This window comes from Molossus molossus, unplaced genomic scaffold (assembly GCF_014108415.1).
Source record: "Molossus molossus isolate mMolMol1 unplaced genomic scaffold, mMolMol1.p scaffold_m16_p_6, whole genome shotgun sequence".
Taxonomy (NCBI): domain Eukaryota; kingdom Metazoa; phylum Chordata; class Mammalia; order Chiroptera; family Molossidae; genus Molossus; species Molossus molossus.
The window spans coordinates 3,439,831-3,458,925 of record NW_023425399.1 but is presented as its reverse complement, the minus strand read 5'-3'; the positions used below and the strand labels follow the sequence as shown (position 1 = coordinate 3,458,925).

The 19,095-nt window shown below is 56.0% G+C and overlaps 1 protein-coding gene across 3 annotated transcripts in view; it reads right to left on the bottom strand.

The window, feature by feature from the left end:
• LOC118618223 (serine/threonine-protein phosphatase 4 regulatory subunit 1-like) overlaps positions 1 to 19,095 on the bottom strand; it is a 69,157-nt gene that overhangs the window by 3,012 nt on the left and 47,050 nt on the right. For all 3 annotated transcript variants that reach the window (XM_036244321.1, XM_036244319.1, XM_036244320.1), the window contains 11 exons: positions 17,797 to 17,955; positions 16,838 to 17,022; positions 15,365 to 15,789; positions 12,440 to 12,633; positions 8,190 to 8,288; positions 7,144 to 7,329; positions 6,753 to 6,914; positions 5,858 to 5,958; positions 3,692 to 3,812; positions 2,583 to 2,717; positions 69 to 210 (listed from right to left, as the gene is read on the bottom strand). In XM_036244321.1, the coding sequence (XP_036100214.1) occupies positions 69 to 210; positions 2,583 to 2,717; positions 3,692 to 3,812; positions 5,858 to 5,958; positions 6,753 to 6,914; positions 7,144 to 7,329; positions 8,190 to 8,288; positions 12,440 to 12,633; positions 15,365 to 15,789; positions 16,838 to 17,022; positions 17,797 to 17,955 (1,909 nt within the window). The remainder of the gene's footprint in view (positions 1 to 68; positions 211 to 2,582; positions 2,718 to 3,691; positions 3,813 to 5,857; positions 5,959 to 6,752; positions 6,915 to 7,143; positions 7,330 to 8,189; positions 8,289 to 12,439; positions 12,634 to 15,364; positions 15,790 to 16,837; positions 17,023 to 17,796; positions 17,956 to 19,095) is intronic.

Below are 19,095 nucleotides of genomic sequence, written 5' to 3'. Positions count from 1 at the left end.
GACTCCGGGAGAAGCCGCGCCGTGCCGGCGAAGCTGCAGACGGCCGTGCAGAGAGCTGGCGCACGTACCCCGGTCCAACAGCGTCTGCCTCAGAGCTTTGGCCAGCAACACCCTGACGTTGGGCACAGGGTCCGAGGCAAGGCTCAGAAGGCTGGGGAGCAAGTGTTCAACGAACTGGTCCACGGGGATGCACTCCTCACGCACCACTGCCTGTGATGAGAGACAAAGAGCTCGTGTTCCACGCGCCATGCAGCCTTCTCCTAACCCGGGACCCAACAAGCGATGTCAGGGTCTGGTGGTCCGAGGGCGTGTGTGCACCGAACGTGATCTCTCAGCCACGGAAGTGGCCGGGAGCACAGCGACATCTAGCCCTGAGCAGGCATGGGGCCGGTGGCACAGTGGCCGGTGGGAAACCAAAGGCTCTGAGTCCCTCGGGCCCAGGCTGAGAGCCCGACGAGGTCACGCGCGGCCTCCGTGGCCTTCCTTCACCCTCCAGCCTCCGTTTTCCCGTGCGAACAATGGAGAGGTGGTGGGGATGGCAAGCACCCACCGGTGAGGGTGAAGAACCCAGGCTCTGCGGGCAGGGCCATGCCTGTCAGGTGACAGCCAAACCTGACCCCTCCGTGCCCGTCCTCTGTGAAGGGCTGACCACGCGCTCCCGTACCAGCAGCATCTGGGCACTGCTGCCCCGCGTGCCAAGGGCTCGCAGGTGCTCTGTGTCTCTCACCGCCAGCCCTCGGGGAGGCTCGGCCTAGTTGCCCGGGTGAGGAAAGGCAGGCCCAACGTGGTGGTGCCACCCAGAGAGCTCTCAGGACCGACAAGCAGCCGAGGGGTGGAGACCCTACACACCTGACTCCCCCAGACCTTCCCAGTGCTGGGAACGCACGCGGCAGCTGCCACGTGCCGAGTGCCCGCAGGTGCCGGGCACGGTGCGAGGTGACTCGGGGCGTCAGCTCATTAAAGCCTCAGGACCACCCCAGGGCGTGGGCTGTCCAGCTGCTCCCCCACAAGGATGAACAGGCCGTGCAGAGGCTGCCGGGCCAAGGCCACTCGGCTTCCAAGCTGGCGGTCTGAGGGGCCCTCCCAAGCTCCGCCAGCGATCGCTCCCGAGGGCAGCGTTTAGCGATGACCGTGTGACCACGTGGCCCTCGGGGGCGGTCTTGGCAGAGAGCCCTTTCCTTCTGCCGGTGTTGCTGTGGGTTTTCTGAATCTTCAATTAATGAAAGAGCATAAAAAATTAACTGTTCTTGAATGAAACTGGCTGGCATCTTTTCCTTTTGTTTCATCATGCAGTTTCTAAATCTGAGATAAAGAACGCAAAAATAAAAGCAAAAATATCTCGTTACCCTTTCTCCACAAGATGATCTGGAGCACCAACCTCTCTACCAGTCCACGGTGCCAGGTGTGTGGCCCATGAACTTGGCACTTCTCAAAGTGGACGGCAAAGTACCCCTTCGATGCCCCTCCAGCCCAACAGGGGGCCCTAGTGAGTCCTTCATGGAGGTGGTTAGGAGGGAGAGAAAGGGGCTTTGGGGTCTGAGGTCAGGAGGAGTCCAATCATGGCTTTGCTGTACTGCTGATAAAGCTGGGTGATGGGTTCATGAGGTTCATTATACTAGTCCCTCTACCTTTGTATACGATTAAAATGTACTTAAAGAAAAGTTAAAACTTTTATTTATTTTTTTATCCTCACCTGAGGATATTTTTCTATTTATCTTCAGATAGAGTGGGAGGGAGAGAGAGAGAGAGAAACATCAATGCGAGAGTCACACCGACTGGTTGCCTCCCACATGACTCTAACCAGGGCTGGGGATGAACTTCAACCGAGGCACATGCCCTTGGCTGGGATCAAACCTGGGACTCATTGTTCCACAGGCCAACACTCTAACCACTGAGCCAAACCAGCCAGGGCAAAAAGTTAACACTTTTAAGATAACATGTTAGTAGAAAAAAAGCATGGCTTTATACTTCCTGTGTGATCTTGAGCAAATTACTTAACCTCTCTGGGCTTCAAACACTTCATCGAAAAACTTGTCTGAAAGTAAATGGGTATGCCATGCTCAACACACCGATCTTTTACCGAGGATTAGTGTCTGGTGAGGTGCCTGGCATACGAGGCGTTCAAGAAACAGCAGCCATCCTTCCCAGCCCCCTGGGACGTGACCGCACCCTCCCTTCCCAGGTGGTAAGTGCAGTGGGTGATCGAGGAGCTGGACAGGTTGACATGGACTCCACTCGAAAGAGACGAACTAGTCTCTGCCCTCACCTGTTGCTCTGTCCGCCCCCACCTTCCCTCCACGGCAGCTGGCTCAGGTGGGGGCAGTGAGGCCCAGCGCCGGACTACGCATGACTACGCAGGACGGGAGCAGGACTCTGGCTCCCAGCCCATGCAGGCATTTGTCCTATCGACTGATTGAGCATCCGCCTTGTGCCAGGCATGCTCTCGATGCTGCAGACAGAGAAAACTGTCCACTGATCCCCAAGTTCTTCCCAATACTCAAGCCTGGGTTCTTCATCTGGGGCACCTGATATCAATATATGGCAACTGTGTGCCCGGGGTAGACCCCCCAGATCATACTCACCTGGCAAATGAAAGCGAAAGCTTGTCTCCCGACCCACTTAGAACAGTGCCGGAACCTCACGATGAGCTCATTGATGAAGTTCAGCCCCAAAGCACTTTCACTGCTTGAATAGAACTTCTGCAGAATCGCCACGACCTGTGAAGAGATCAGAAGAGCACACTTCAAATGCTGCCATCGACTCGCATCACGGATGCTGCTTTGCATGGGGACTAGGCGTTTTTATAGACCCTTCCACCTTTACGATAAATTTAGAAGCATGGGAGAAACTAATGTTTGTTACAACAATCATTAGAACACAGATATTTAAATATATGGCAATACACAGACAAACACACATAAAACCCTTCATTAAAATAAAATTTATAAAATAAAATGTAATAAGGGACTGTTACTGGAAAAATACATTATTAATCTTAAGATTCCAAATTTGAAAAATGTCCCCTTGCATAAAAACTAAATCATTACCTTTCAGAACATGTCATTTAAAAAAAAAAGTCTTAGCTAAGAAATTTTATTTATTTATTGTATTGTATTGTTGAAAGTATTACAGATGTCCCCCTTTTCTCCCCAGTGCCCCTCCTTCCCACACCCATCCTCCTCCTGCCTTCCTCAGACTAGTGTCCGGGTCAGTTGTTTGTGCATATGAGAACATGTCTTTTTTATAAAAGTTTAATACCATCAGAATACCTTAGGAAACCAATAATATTTTCAAATGAGACCCTGCCTCCGAGTCCTCAGCTGGTGTAAGCCCACATCGAACAAGACTGGCTTCTCCATGCTGGACTTTTTACTCACTAACAACTTTTCTACAAAATCATGCTGTAGAGAAAATCTGACCCGGGTTTAAGAGAAACACTAAGCCGCTGTTTAAAGGGTTTCATTTATAAACTGATTTCCCCACAGTCTCCATCCCTGAAGCACACAGAGGAACCAAAGGCATCTCTGTACTGACAACATTATCATGCAGCTCCCAATCCCCAAACATAAACGCTGGTTTCATAGGTAAACTGACAAATTAGGCCCAGAAAAAATAAAGGAGTTAAAAATGAAAAAAACATAAATATTCCTATTTCCAAAAACCACGAACAGAAAAGGCCATGGTGCCTTACTAGCTTGAAGGAGATCCACCGGACTTCGGAAACTTTATCTGCGCACAACTTCAAGGCAAGATGCATTAAATAATCGTGAACATCACTGGGGTTATAGAGTTCCAAGATCAGTATCAGCTGCCTGAAATTAAAAAAAAAAGAAATTGTTTTGGGGGGCAAAAAAACACAACCTTATTCCTTTCTCTTTACTCTCATGTCATATCTTACAGATTGAAAAAAGCAAACAGCCAGGCTGGGAGACAGGGCAGAGAAGACACGGGGGCTCCGGTCAGGGACATGCCCAAAGCAGAGCTGAGTGGAACGGCCTCGCAAAGAAACGTGAAAAAAATCTTAATTCTTCATCTCACACACACAAACAAATCAAATAAAAAGGACATAAATTAAACTTGGTAAAACAGAGGCTGAGAAATTTATGAATAGGTTTTTACTATTTCAATTTTAGGTTATCAGTTCGAAAGCACATAAAACTCTGAAAATCAGATAACATAAAAATAGCCAGAACGCTGAGGTTCCCAAAGATCAGCAGATCAAGGGAACACTCGAATGAGGTTTCACTGCCTCCGCAGTGCTCCTGAAGCTGCAAATCCCATTTCTGCCGCTGCCGGCTGGCCGGCCCTGCAGCTTCCCCAGGCACCGGCGGCGGCACAGCTGGGAGCGGCCCTGGGCTCGGAGGCTGGGGGGAACCGGCGGCCCGGCTGTCACTGCTTTCTACACGGGGTGGAGGAGGGCATGGGAATAAATGGCACTTTTCCACACTGGCAACCGAAAGGAAATGAAAAAGAGATTGGAAGGAAGTTAGAACCAGAAGCCAGGAGTGCCTGTGAATATTTTCATATCAAAAAGCACTGTTTGCCGAAAAGTGATACCAGGACCGTGGGCACGGGAGCACCGAGTTCTTATCAGCAGTAGCTCTGCTTCAATAACACGGCAGAGATGGGAGATGGCCAGGCCCCGCGATAACGCTGTCTGGCAATGCCAGCTGAGCTGGGCGCCAGCCCTCGGCTCCGCACCAAACCAGTCCTGTGCGGGTCCCAGGCCCCTGGCCCTGGTACCCCGCCACAGCGAGCGGGTCGGCCCGTCCCTGTCCTCATCCCCAGCCGTGTTCCCTTCTCTGCCTCCCACCCTGTCCCCAGCCCCAGCCCCAGCCCCAGCCCCGGAAGCGGGTCAGTCTGGCCTGAGACAAACCTGGCCGAGTTTCCGCACACTGCCGCTAGAGGGCACAATGCTTTCATGAAAAACTCGGGCCTGTTTTTCTCTGTTCCCTTAGAATATAGCTGGGAACATGGCATAATGACTAAAACCTCAATCGCTCAAATTAAGCATAATGATTAAAGATCACAGCAAAGAGAAAATCTTTGCGCTTGCCCCCAGCATCAGCCCAATCATATCCTGAATAGCTGCAAAAGCTTGATGGATTTCTACAGGGAAGACAATTATTTGAGAGATTTCTAGTTGAGAGGAAGAAAAATGAAAACTAAAGATGCTGAAATAAATCTCGACAAGGTGAAAACTAAAACCCAAACCACCACCACAAACAGATCCACCGCTACTGTGGAAATCATATGATGCACCTCGGGAAGGGGAATCATTTACAATGATGCTCTCATTCTATTAGCATCGCTGAGACCTCTGCCCTTCCTTCCCCGCGCGGCACAACGAAATTAAATAACTCTTTCACACAGAATGGGGTTGGGTCCTAGCGCCGGGGGTGGTTTGTTCAATCACGTCTCCTCGGCGTGGACCTTGCGGGGCTCCCACTGCAGCGTCCTATCCTCTAGAAGCTGGGGTGCCCAAACCACGCTGTGCCCAGAGGCCACACTCGGAATATTCGAGAGCGCGCTGCGAAACGCTGCTCCGATTAACAGGAACACATTGAAGAGTGGGTGATTCATCTTTTATTTGGTTCGAATAAATTGCTTTTTAGAACAGCAGCACACTGTAATTCCAAAGTGACTCGGGCCCTGTCTTCATCGGAAAATGAATGTCTCCCCGGAGACAGAGGTATTTGTAACTTAGAGCTTTGGAGTTGAGTTTACCCTTTAATAAAAACATAATCCCTTTATCCCAAAGAACACTGTCACTGCTAGCCTAGAAACCAATTACAAGGTAGGAGAATGAAGAGTTATTCTCATTTGCCTTCTCATAGCCCCACACAGGTTTACTTACTCTGCTAGTTCATATCGAAACCTCCAATTCCTGCTGTTATCGGTCACTACAAATTCTTGAAGCTGATAAAGATATTCTCTCCTCTTGTCTTCATGAAGCAACTATTTTTTAAAAATGTATATATAAATAAAAATAGAGAATCGCTCAACACGACCCACACATGGTTTCATCACACGTCAGAGTCCACGTGTGACAGGCAGGAGCGCGCCTTCCCCGCCGCTGTCGGCCCAGCGTGGTCGGCGAGCGCGGCCTGGGTGCCTCCAGCCTTCTCCCTGAACTCCTGCGTTTCTGTGCCCCGTGCCCTCGCTCATCCTCCTGCAGGACTTCTGCCCCGAGACCCCGTCTGTGTGTCCACGCGCAGCACCGCGCTGCTCCCCAGGGTCGGCCCTGCTCGCCTGCTTCTGAGCCCCGGGAAAGCTAACTAGGACGGGCACGCGTCCTCCACAGGCAGCTCAGCTCGGGGATGCAAGTGATTCATTCTCTGGGTCATCTTTAAACTCTCACTCTCGCACCCATCATTCCTCTAAGGGGAAAGCAAAGCAGGCGAGCAGGGAAGAAGCCATGTCTGCGGAAAAAGCCCCGCGTGGAAGTGAGAGGGCCTTCAGCCGGGCTCAGAGCCGGCACGGCCGCCCCACCCACGGCCTGGCTCCTTTGGATCGGGCACGCGGGCTACTGTCCACCACCCTCCACCAAGTCAGCCCTCTAAGGGCAGAGGGTTAGGAGGAGAGGCATAAAACATTCACCCATCACCAAAAGAACACCCACCTGAAGACTGTGGACTGCATGTTTCAACTGAAAAGCCCAGACACCCGCATTTTTTCACTGACACTGTATGTCCAGGGTGTAAAACTATTTTGACGAGGAGGTTTGGTTTTCTTGGTGACCCTCTTCCTACCTTTAGGAAATCATACAGGTGCTTAAGAATGCCTATTCGTACTTCATCCAGGTCTTTTAAAAATCCGTTGAAGATGGGAACCAGGTCAGCAGCCGTTAGCTGGTCCCCGAGAATCACAGCCAGCTCGTGGATGGAGAAGGCGAGGGTCCGCCGGACCTTCCACTGGGTGCAGAACAGACACGAAGCGCAGAAAGGAAGCACAAGCCGTGTTACCGAGAGCGGGGCGTTTCTGGGTGAAACCCCAGCCACCAGGTGCTGCCACTTAACACTCTTTCCTCAGAGGCCCGTCGACGTGTCCGCCACAGCCACACACACGGACACAGGTCCTACCCCTCGGCAGCTCCCGCCCCTTCCTCACCAGATGGCCCACCTGGGCTCCCGTGTGCCTCACCTGCCCGTCAGAAGCCAGCGTGGCGTACGTATCCTTCAGGCAGTGCCAGTTCTGCCTGCCCAGCGTGAGCGCCACGCCCGGGAGGCTGTAGGCACAGTGCTTGGCTATGTCGTTGTCCACAGTCTGGGCTCGAGCTGGGTCGGTCATCGACACATATTCATCCAGCAGGGGCTGCGGTATTATATCCTAGGAAGTGGGAGAGAACGTAAGCCCTGCGTGGGGCTCTGAGAAGGCACAGGAGAATGATTTCTCCCCATCACACTTGCTGGAGAGAACGAGGGGCTCACGAGAGGCGAGGACTTTGGAACTCGGAGGTGAAGACAGAAGCAGAAGTGTGAGGAACAGGAGGCCTTCCTGACGCCCTGAGCCGGCCACTGCGTGTCCTGCGAGCTTCCCGCTGGACTGAGTGAAAGCAGGGCCCACAGCCACCTTCTCTAAATGCACCAACTTGTGCGTCACAGCGGACAGTCCTGACATCAGGGTTGGTTCGCCGGTGCACGTGGCTCTGGAGAAAAGAGACTGTTTCCTTTGCTTCTGACTGCCCCAGGCGCAGGGCCTGGCGACCCTTGGTCATTACTAGTTCTTTCCAGCTCACGGAGTAGCCCTTCGTGAAACAGTACCACTCTCCCTTACCTCTGTGAGGCGATGGGTGCAGAAATTCAAAGCATTCAAGGGAACTCAGCACAAGAAGCTACTCCACAAGACAGAACAAAGCCAAACACAGCCCAACAAAAAGCTGTCAAAACTTCTCTCACCCAAGAAAGCAAAATGATCAGACAGTAAATATTAGTGTATAGATGTCAAATTTATTTTCTTATAGTTGATTTGCTTTCATTAAAATATTATTCTATTCAGAAGCCTTTAAACACTACTGTGGAGTTTACTATTTTTTTAAGTTACAGAGGAAATATCAGCACCACAGATTGGAAACTAAGATATGTCATGAATATTGATGGAAGAAAAATATTAGCTTCCAGGGGCCACTCTTAAATTTAACTCCCAGAGAAATGTCAAGTTTGAGTTGCTTCTCTTTTCAAGGAACAAACCTGTAATTTTGATCTACTCTCCTCGAGTGGGGCGGGGTCAGGTCTCTGCTCCATCCCCAGGGGGCCGCTGGTTCCACTGCAAGGACCACTGCCTGGATTCTGCAAAGGGGACGGGGTGGCGTCACGGCTCTGAAGGAGGAAGCCGTCCCCTGCTCCCCTTCAAAGAACCTCTTCCAAAGAACCAGGACTGACTTCTGCGAGCCCAGACCAGAGTGTCCCTGTAAGTCAAAGCTATCTTGCCAGATGTTAAAAATACATTTGCATAGTTACATATGATATTGGGCAGGATGGTGAATTTAACTGCCGAGGCAAACAGATTTCATACATTTTCATTTCAAAACTGCTCGAGGCCCTTACAAAAGACAGGCTAATGCTGGCGAGCACCAACAAGTTTCGTCCGGATTTGCCATCCTTCAAGCCCCAGGGTCCCCAAGGTGATTAGCCGTGGCCTCACGTAACGGCACATGTTTAAGGAGAGGACCGCTCCAGGGGCAGGGTGAGGCGGCAAGAAGAGGGAAGCCCACAGGCGGGCACTGCCTGGGACCAGTGCTGCAGGGCCGCGAGCCGGCGGAGCCTCAGCTGGGGAAGGCGGGGCGCGGCTGGGAAGGAGCCAGTCCCGGGAGCCGCCGGGCTTTCCCCAGCGCAAGCACCTCCCGGCTGGCTGAGCCCTCGCATTAGCTCAACAATTAAAATGTGCACGAGCGAGCGTTCAACGTGACATATCGGCCTCCCATCATCGATTCACGTGAACCGAGACGGACCCGACCTTCTCCTGCAACCACAGCACGGACTTCCTCCTCGCTCTGAAATGTCACACTGTCCACCAGCTTAATGGGTTCTGGCAAAGCAGGCCGATCTATGATCCGGGAGCGTCGGTTCACGCACCGACAGGCGCTCTGCTGGCCTGAGCACCCGCACCCGCACCCGCTACGGGCACCCGCACCCGCACCCGCAACGGGCACCCGCACCCGCTACCGGCACCCGCACCCGCTACCAGCAACCACACCCCCTGCGGGCACCCGCACACACTACGGGCACCTGCACCCGCACCCGCTACGGGCACCTGCACCCGCACCCGCTACGGGCACCCGCACACACTACGGGCACCCGCACCCGCTATGGGCACCCGCACCCGCTACGGGCATCCGCACACACTACGGGCACCTGCACCCGCACCCGCTACGGGCACCCGCACCCGCTACGGGCACCTGCACCCGTACCCGCTACGGGCACCCGCACCCGCTACGGGCACCTGCACCCGCACCCGCTACGGGCACCCGCACACACTACGGGCATCCGCACCCGCTACGGGCATGGGCACCCGCACACGCTACGGGCACCCGCACCCGCTACGGGCACCCGCACCCGCTACGGGCACCCGCACCCGCTACGGGCACCCGCACCCGCTACCGGCACCCGCACCCGCTACCGGCACCCGCGCCCGCTACGGGCACCCGCGCCCGCTACCGGCACCCGCGCCCGCTACCGGCACCCGCGCCCGCAACGGGCACCCGCACCCGCGCCCGCTACGGGCACCCGCGCCCGCTACCGGCACCCGCGCCCGCTACCGGCACCCGCGCCCGCAACGGGCACCCGCACCCGCTACGGGCACCCGCACCCGCTACGGGCACCCGCACCCGCTACCGGCACCCGCACACGCTACGGGCACCCGCACCCGCTACGGGCACCCGCACCCGCTACCGGCACCCGCACCCGCTACCGGCACCCGCACCCGCGAGGCTCCCAGGGAAATGCACTGCTTGCTTCAATAGAGGGTGTGATAAAACAGAAGCATTTTGGTATGATAACCTAAGACCTCGATTTATGCAACTTAACTCACATAGATGAATAAGTAGTAAGTCATTTTTCTCCTTTCAGGAACTAATTTTATTCCAAAGTCTTCATTTGGAATTGTATGAGTGGCACTTACTCCAGGAGCCGAGCTAGGTTTCAGTGACCACCACGAGTTCAGACAGCCCCCAAGGCACTGTGAGGTCCTATCCCGAGAAAACCGCCTCGCAGGCAAGAGACGAGGCAGAAGAAAGGGGCCCCTCCTCCGCTGGGCATTTGGGGACTGAGCTGGCCAGCCACAACAGCAGAGTGGATGGGCGGACCGGGGTGGAGGTCAGGAGCTGTGTGCCAGCCCCAGCCCCAGCCCCAGCCCCCCAGCCCCAGCCTCAGCCCCCGAGCCCCAGCCCCCCAGCCTCAGCCCCAGCCCCCAGCCCCAGCCCCCAGCCTCAGCCCCAGAGCCCCAGCCTCAGCCCCCAGCCCCAGCCTCAGCCCCCGAGTCTCAGCCCCAGCCCCCAGCCTCAGCCCCAGAGCCCCAGCCCCAGCCTCAGCCCCCGAGTCTCAGCCCCAGCCCCCAGCCTCAGCCCCAGAGACCCAGCCCCAGCCTCAGCCCCTGAGCCCCAGCCTCAGCCCCCGAGTCTCAGCCCCAGCCCCCAGCCCCAGCCCCCAGCCCCAGCCTCAGCCCCTGAGCCCCAGCCTCAGCCCCCGAGTCTCAGCCCCAGCCCCCAGCCCCAGCCCCCAGCCCCAGCCTCAGCCCCTGAGCCCCAGCCTCAGCCCCCGAGTCTCAGCCCCAGCCCCCAGCCCCAGCCCCAGAGCCCCAGCCCCCAGCCTCAGCCCCAGCCTCAGCCCCCAGTCTCAGCCCCAGCCCCCAGCCCCAGCCCCAGAGCCCCAGCCCCCAGCCCCAGCCTCAGCCCCCGAGTCTCAGCCCCAGCCCCCAGGCCCCAGCCCCCAGCCTCAGCCCCAGCCTCAGCCCCCGAGTCTCAGCCCCAGCCTCCAGGCCCCAGCCTCAGCCCCAGAGCCCCAGCCCCCAGCCTCAGCCCCAGCCTCAGCCCCCAGTCTCAGCCCCAGCCCCCAGGCCCCAGCCTCAGCCCCAGAGCCCCAGCCCCCAGCCTCAGCCCCAGCCTCAGCCCCCAAGTCTCAGCCCCAGCCCCCAGGCCTCAGCCTCAGCCCCAGCCCCCAGGCCCCAGCCTCAGCCCCAGAGCCCCAGCCCCCAGCCCCCAGCCCCCAGCCTCAGCCCCAGCCGCCTGTCCAGAGAGCCCGGGCCACAGGGCTGAAGCTTTCTAAGTGTGTCACTTCCTTTTCCTTCCTCAGCAACTGGGAGCATCCTGAAGGTTCCCACTGGGATCTGCGAGTCAAGCTGCAAGTTCAAGGGCCTGCTGACACCCACATCACACACCAAGGATTGACGACAGGAGCCCTTCAAAACCCTCCTTGCAAAAGGATCGACGTGGAGGAATCGGTTGGCTCTTCTTTTATCCACTCCCATGCGTGAGGAGGCCTGAAGACGGTCCCACGCCCACGTGGTAAACGTGGCCACACCTCTCCACCACCTCACATGCCTGATTTCAACCAGGGTAGCGTGAGTTTTCTTGCCTATTTTTCTAAACTAACCAGCAAAACAGGATGTCACCTCGTTTCTTAGTAATCAAAGGTGACCTTAACACACTCAGACAGTCTGTGTCAGGCTGTGCAGTCTCCCGCCTGGCTTCCCCGGGGCAGGCCTAGGGGTGAGGGGGGCCGGCAGCTGCACGCTGGACAGGTTATAACGGAGTGCCTGGGGACAATGAGAGGTGCCCCTCCTTGTCGCGCTGTCATTGTGCCCGCCCCGTGAAGGACCCAGCTCAAGGTGTCCAGTGCAGTTCAGGGGCACTGGGGAGGCACCGGGCCTCCCACCGCAGCAAGCCAGGAAGCTTCTGGAGAAACTGGAGCTAGGAAACAAGGCACAGCCCCTGCCCGCCCAGGATGCCAGTCCAGTCTCCCAGGGCTGGTTCCCACTGCGGGGGCGGGGGGCTGTTGGCATGCCGGGACCTCTGCAGGGTGACCGAGTGTGGAAAGTGCTCCTCTAACGTTGAGGGCCAGAGGCATGACCACCTCCCAGGCCTCTGTCACCCTGAACCTCGAGGGCTGCATGAGTTCACCTCCCACTCTTCCTCAAAGATCTACCTGCCGGTGGGCAATGGAGCAGAGTATGTACCTGGTCACCCCCCCCACGCCCCCCTGGAAGCAGGTCTGGCCATCTTTGGAGAAGAGGGAAGGTCCTTCTGGCCCCCACCTTGTCTCTGTGGAGGAGAGTCAGGGTAATCGATCACTGGATTGATTGGTTGTCTAGTTATCCAAAACATGACCTTAAGACTAAAATTAAAGCTGCCATTTATCATGCCCACCAGGACACAGTGATGAAAGACAGCGGCTTGGTGATTTCTGTCACATCCTCGGTAGCTGAGGAAGAGCCAGAGACTTACGGTGGTTTGCATTATCCTGGCCACAGAGGGCTCCCTCTGCGGGGACGAGGCCGCCGGCACTGGCGGACCGCCGGAGGCAGGGCTGGGGTCTGGAGGGGACGCTCCACTCAGGCCGCCTGCCCGCGGGCGCGCGGGCTCACTCGCAGAGTCCAGCTGTGTCGCTCTCAGCGCAGCTGACAGCACCTGCACTTGAGCTGCAGGGAGGGAATTTTCGAGAATTTCAGTAACTGTCTGTTCTGCGGATGTGGGCGCACCACACACGCGTTCACCTTCCCCACGCCTGTTCCCACAGTAACCGAGCTCTGGGGTCCCAGGCGGAGCTCAGGCAGGGAGGTTTACCGCTGTTAACTTTAACTACTCCAACTAAATGCCAGCCACGCACACAGCATCAGATCGGAGCCCGGAACGCCTCAACTGGGAAATCAGAGCTCAGCTCCACGGTCTTCCACAGGAAGACGACAGTGCTGCTGAGCGCCGATGCTGGGGACGCTGCTGACTCGGGGAGGGGTGTCCGGCTCCCTCGCTTATAGAGCAGGTGGCTGCCATCTCCGCCACGCACACACACACACGCACACACATGCACGCACGCGCACACGTGCCACAGGCATCAGCCGGCTACATACACACAGAGCAGTGGAGGTCCTGCTCACCTGGGGCCACTCATACTTCCTGTCCACAGCATAACTGCTGGTGACCCTCCTCACAGTCACGATGACATCCCACATACTCTTCTGTAAACACAGACAGATGTTTCCGTGTCCCAAGCCCCTAAGCATGCACACACAACACTTCCTGCATTCTGTTTTCTATCGGTCACATTCCACAGGCCTCAAGAGCTGTTAAAATGCTGAGAGCATGTAGCTGGCTCCCTACTGTGCCCAGAGCAAGGACCCACCTCCTCCGCGCAGCCCACCAGGCACCCCCGATGGCCTGAGCAACATCTTTGCTCACAAAGGTGTCACCTATTCTGAACCTCTGGGGGTCACAGATCCCTCCGCGAGCTGGTGGGAGCCATGGGCCCTTCCTTACAGAGGGATTAAGCAGGCATGGACATGTGAGAGGTAACAAAATGACCTCAGGGACCTGGGAGGACCTGGGAGACTCCGCCCTCGGCCTCCTCAGACGGTAGGCTCCTAGCCGTCCTTTGAAGCCCACGTCACATGTCACCTGCTCTACAAGGTCTCCTCACAGACACGTCCTGTCCCAGGATTGACCAGCTCCCTCCTGCCCAGCCCCGGCCACGCCCACGCTGGCTGGTGGTACACAGCCCGTCCACCTGCCCAGGAGGCCTCAGTCTGTCCCTGCTGTCCCCGCATGCGGCCCGGCCCCAGCATGGAGACGAACGCAGCGTCAGGAACACGCTCTCCAAAGCAGACCTTTGTCCACGGCTATCCGAAGCGATCTGGGACGCGCTCATCCCTTCAGCAAGCACTGACTCAGTTTCCTTATCAATTTCAGACCCAGAATCACCACAGGCTAACTGTGTTTCACGTTTCCTTTCCAGAAAGCGTCACAAATCTTGCCTGGCAACAGCAGCAAGTGTTGTTTTTTTCCAATTTCTCAAACTTGAGAAAGAACACAAATATAGCACTGTTTCGAGAAGGAAGAGGCGTGATAATGGGTATGGATTGCAGGGCCTGGCTCCCTGATCCGACGCTCAGTGGGAGGACTAGTCATGCAATGAAAAATGCCCAAAGAAGAAGCTGTACTTCTCCTTGCTGTGACAGACAGAAGCCCCCAGTTGAGCTGAGGGTGAGTTAGCAGGCTCCAAGTTGAGCTGGGGTGAGTTAGCAGGCTCCAGGAGGAGCTGGGGTGAGTTAGCAGGCTCCAAGAGCAGCTGAGGGTGAGTTAGCAGGCTCCAAGAGGAGCTGGGGTGAGTTAGCAGGCTCCAAGAGGAGCTGGGGTGAGTTAGCAGGCTCCAAGAGGAGCTGAGGGTGAGTTAGCAGGCTCCAAGAGGAGCTGGGGTGAGTTAGCAGGCTCCAAGAGGAGCTGAGGGTGAGTTAGCAGGCTCCAAGAGGAGCTGAGGGTGAGTTAGCAGGCTCCAGGAGGAGCTGGGGTGAGTTAGCAGGCTCCAGGAGGAGCTGGAGTGAGTTAGCAGGCTCCAAGAGGAGCTGGGGGTGAGTTAGCAGGCTCCAGGAGGAGCTGGGGTGAGTTAGCAGGCTCCAAGAGGAGCTGGGGTGAGTTAGCAGGCTCCAAGAGCAGCTGAGGGTGAGTTAGCAGGCTCCAAGAGGAGCTGGGGTGAGTTAGCAGGCTCCAAGAGGAGCTGGGGTGAGTTAGCAGGCTCCAAGAGGAGCTGGGGTGAGTTAGCAGGCTCCAAGAGGAGCTGGGGTGAGTTAGCAGGCTCCAAGAGGAGCTGGAGTAAGTTAGCAGGCTCCAAGAGGAGCTGGGGTGAGTTAGCAGGCTCCAAGAGGAGCTGGAGTGAGTTAGAAGGCTCCAAGAAGAGCTGGGGTGAGTTAGCAGGCTCCAAGAGGAGCTGGGGCGAGTTAGCAGGCTCCAAGAGGAGCTGGGGCGAGTTAGCAGGCTCCAGGAGGAGCTGGGGCGAGTTAGCAGGCTCCAAGAGGAGCTGGGGCGAGTTAGCAGGCTCCAAGAGGAGCTGAGGGTGAGTTAGCACGCTCCAAGAGGAGCAGGGGCCTTGGCTGTTCATAGCTAGAAGGCGCCACAGCTCAGCAAAGGGTGTAGCAGAGCCCAGGAGCTACCCAGAACCACCAGGTACGCCGAGACCTCTCCGCTCCCGTCAGAGCTGACGTCAGACCTGCCCAGCTGCACACGAGGGGCAGGACCCCGTGCACCTGCAGGGAGATGCTGAGGCTCTGGCTGTGGTGAGAGGTGTGCACCGTGTCACCAAAGGTAAGGTTACGCACAAACGCAGCAAGACACAGGCCCGAGCATACCCAGACATGCCTTTCACTAGTGGATAACACTGACCTTGGACATCCGGGTCGTCCATCATGTGCTCCTGCAAACTGTCGAGGACTTTCTGAATCTCACTCCTGGCCACACAGCTGCTGCGCACAGTCTCGGGGAGGCAGCAGCCTGCTTCCTGCGGCCCAGTCCCACTCAGAAGCAGCTCCAAGTCCTGGCTGATGTCAGGGAGAGGAGTTCGCCAATAAAGGAAATCACAAAATACATCCTCAGGACTCCCTGGGCAGGCCTGGGAATCGGGTCCAGGGCTGCCGTTGATGGGGAGGTCGTTACTCTCAGGGAGCTTCGAGAAGACCCTGGTCACCCCGGAGTCTCCCATCGGGTTTTCCATTTGGCCGTCAGAGTTCCTGCCGTGCAGGGAGCTGCTGGTGTCCCTTGACGGGCCTCCCGCGGGCGGGCGTGGCTCTGTCTGTCCCGGCTGTGTTGAACTGGGTCAGATGGAGGGAGGCAAACTTTCAGCACTGTGTAATAGACTGGAAGCAGTCTGACAACAAGGGATCCTCGTGCTCACAAGCCTGGGCCTCCTGACCTGGCCACCGACCTGCTGTCACCCAGAAGAAAGCCTCACAAGAGGATGAGGTCCAACCGCCCCTGCCCACTGGGAGACGATGGGCACTGGAGATGCCACGTCCCATCCCTCCACCAGAAGCAAGTGGAGCCGAGCCCTGGCGTCCGCGGGCCCCCTCAGCAGAGAAATGTCCTGCACTGGCTGCTTGCTCGGACCTCCACCAGGGGGCAGGCATGAGGAAATGAAGGGGCTGAGGCGGGCGGTGCTGGTGGCTGTTCACCACCTGGGAATCTTCACCAGGAAGACGTGGCCCTGGGCCTGACATGCAGCAAGGGCTCCCTGAGTCTTGGTGGAGGAGGATGGAGGAAAGGTGACCAGTCTCACGAAGGACTGGGACAGGGATTCGAACCACTTCCTCTTACACTCCCGTATAATATCACCAATGGAGAGAGGCCTGAACGACCTTGAATGGTCTGGTGAGCATGCACCCATCATCCTCCAAGAAAAAATATTTTTAAAAATCCAAGATCAATCACTAGAATGCACTAGAAACATGGTGTAGGGTGTACTGATGGTGGGTCAGGAGTGTCACATTATGGGCACATCAGATCCCATGGTGCAAAAGTACATTTGGGAGACTTCACATTTTTCCCATGTACATTATCCAAAGAACTTCATTAATCAAAAAGCAAAAAAAAAATTCTTTATAGGTTATTTAATCACTACTCTCAATGAATATTTTATCTAAATTTAGGAGACACAGTAGCTTCATTATTTATAACCCAGTAGTCATGTTTCAAAATCATTATTGCAATTACTTTTTCCTTCTTTACATAATTAAAGCTCTAATATTCCATCTTGCCCAGAAGGTCACTGTTACTAAAACTCCAGACGAGATAATTGCTAGAATTTGAGGTGGACGCTGGAGGTGAAGCGGGATCCTGGTAATTAGCGGGGTCAGAGCTTACCCGGCTGGGGTGGCGAGAACACAGCTGCCGGCACAGGCCGACCCGCAGCTGAAACTGGACTCCGCACCCTGGGCCGGCGGCCGGATGCTCAGGGTGCCGTCCTCTCGAATGTAGAGGCCAGCCCTGGAGGGGTTTGCAAAGGTGGAAATGAAGGGCCCCAGGGACTGGAAGGCAGCCTGGCGCACCTGAAACCAGAGAGAACAGCGTGTAAACATGGCACTGGCCAGGTCTGCCGAGGCTGAACAGGGGACGGAGCACCAGACCACTCCCCAAAGTCTGTCCAGGCCGACTGACGGCCGGCTCAGGCGTCACCCAAGCCGACTGACTGCCGGCTCAGGCGTCACCCAACCGGACTGACTGCCGGCTCAGGCGTCACCCAAGCGGACTGACTGCCGGCTCAGGCGTCACCCAAGCCGACTGACTGCCGGCTCAGGCGTCACCCAAGCCGACGGACTGCCGGCTCAGGCGTCACCCAACCGGACTGACTGCCGGCTCAGGCGTCACCCAAGCCGACGGACTGCCGGCTCAGGCGTCACCCAAGCCGACGGACTGCCGGCTCAGGCGTCACCCAAGCCGACTGACTGCCGGCTCAGGCGTCACCCAAATAAATTATTTGCAACAGAAAAAAAGGAAAATGTAGCACTATCAGGCAGTTTTCAGTCTTCCAGAATACTAATTCCACATCAAATAATTGCAGACTTTCTAAAGCACCGGAACAGAACTTCGTCATCATGGTGGCGCATTTATGAGCGGAATAGAAAGGCAGAAGTTCACGGTTCTGGTCTTTCCCTCCTGAGACTGTTCACTGTGAACATGGCGCTGGAGCCACTTCCCAAACCACTGAAGCTTCTGAGGGTTTAGGTGCCCACAGCCCCCAAGGCTTAAATGTGACCATCAGTGACTGAAAAGACAAAACACGTCGTCACACGTCCAGGCGCCCAGACGAGGCCTGTGCTTACCCATCGGCAGGGGTCGCTGACCAGTTGGATGAAGAGAGGGGACAGCTGGGCTCTGCGGACCTCGGGGGACGTGTTGTAGGACACTGCCATGAAGCACTCCGCACAGGCCTTGCGCATCCCCCAAACGCTGTCTGAGCAAAGCTCAAAAAACTTGGGGACCTACCAGAGCAAAGAAAACCGTGCTGCTCAAATCTGGCTGCCCTGAGGAAGGGCAGAGCCTGTTTTCATGGTGTCGTTAGGGCAGAACCATAAGTTACTGACAAAGAAAAAGGAAATGTACATAGTCTAAAAGAAATCATTTGAAACCAAGAGAAATTATGACAAGCAGAACAAAACAACATTTCCTTCACCTCTTAATTCCAGTATGTGACTTGGTGAAATGTAACAGCGTGACAGAGGAAAAAGGCAGAGTGACTGGTACTTCGTTATGTAATTAGAGAGACTGGGAATGACTTGACACTTAGCGGCTAGCCCAACAGGCCCGCCCGCCGGGCTCCGTGGGCTTCGGGGTGGTGCAGTGACAGAGGGCAGACTGCTGGACACGGGCGGCGAGCAAGGGTCCCTGCCCACAGAGATGCAGACACCAAGGCCCTGCAGACGAGCGGCTTTGACTCCATCTGCACAGTCGCTTTGGGTTCCTGGGTCCGACCTCGGGTAGCACTTGGACTGCTCCGCTGAACCACGTGTCGTGTCTTACTGGCTCCTCATCAACACGTGAGCTAAATAAAACCACTGACGCTTCTTCATTTTATATCTGTAGGTCACGATTTTATCCTCTTTTAAAGGTTTCCTTTATTTTAAAAAAGCCTTTGTTTCTAATACCCTAACATGAAATACTCAGCCGAAAAGCTGCCAAACGGGAGTGTGCGAGCCCAGAGGAGCCGCCTGGGGAGAGGACTGCACTGGTCATGGCTGGTCTCCGCGCAGCGACAGCAGGTGGACAGCGACACTCCCTGTGCGCTCCCATCGGCAGCCAGGAAGGCGTATTTTGGGGTTAGAACCATGTTGACATGGTTTATACTCTATTTTAAAAAAATTTTTTTAATGTTTTTATTGATCTTAGAGAGAGAGAGAGAAAGAGGGGAAAGGGGGAGAGAGGGGGGGGAGAGAGAGAGAGAGAAACACCGATTGACGGCCTCACATATGTACCCCGACTGGGGAATGAATCTGCAACCTGGCATGTGCGCTGACCAGGAACTGAACCGGTGACCTTTCGGTGCATGGGAAGACGCCCAATCAACTGAGCCACACCAGCCAGGGCAACATGGCTTATGTTTTAACCGAAATAAAATGAGCTTC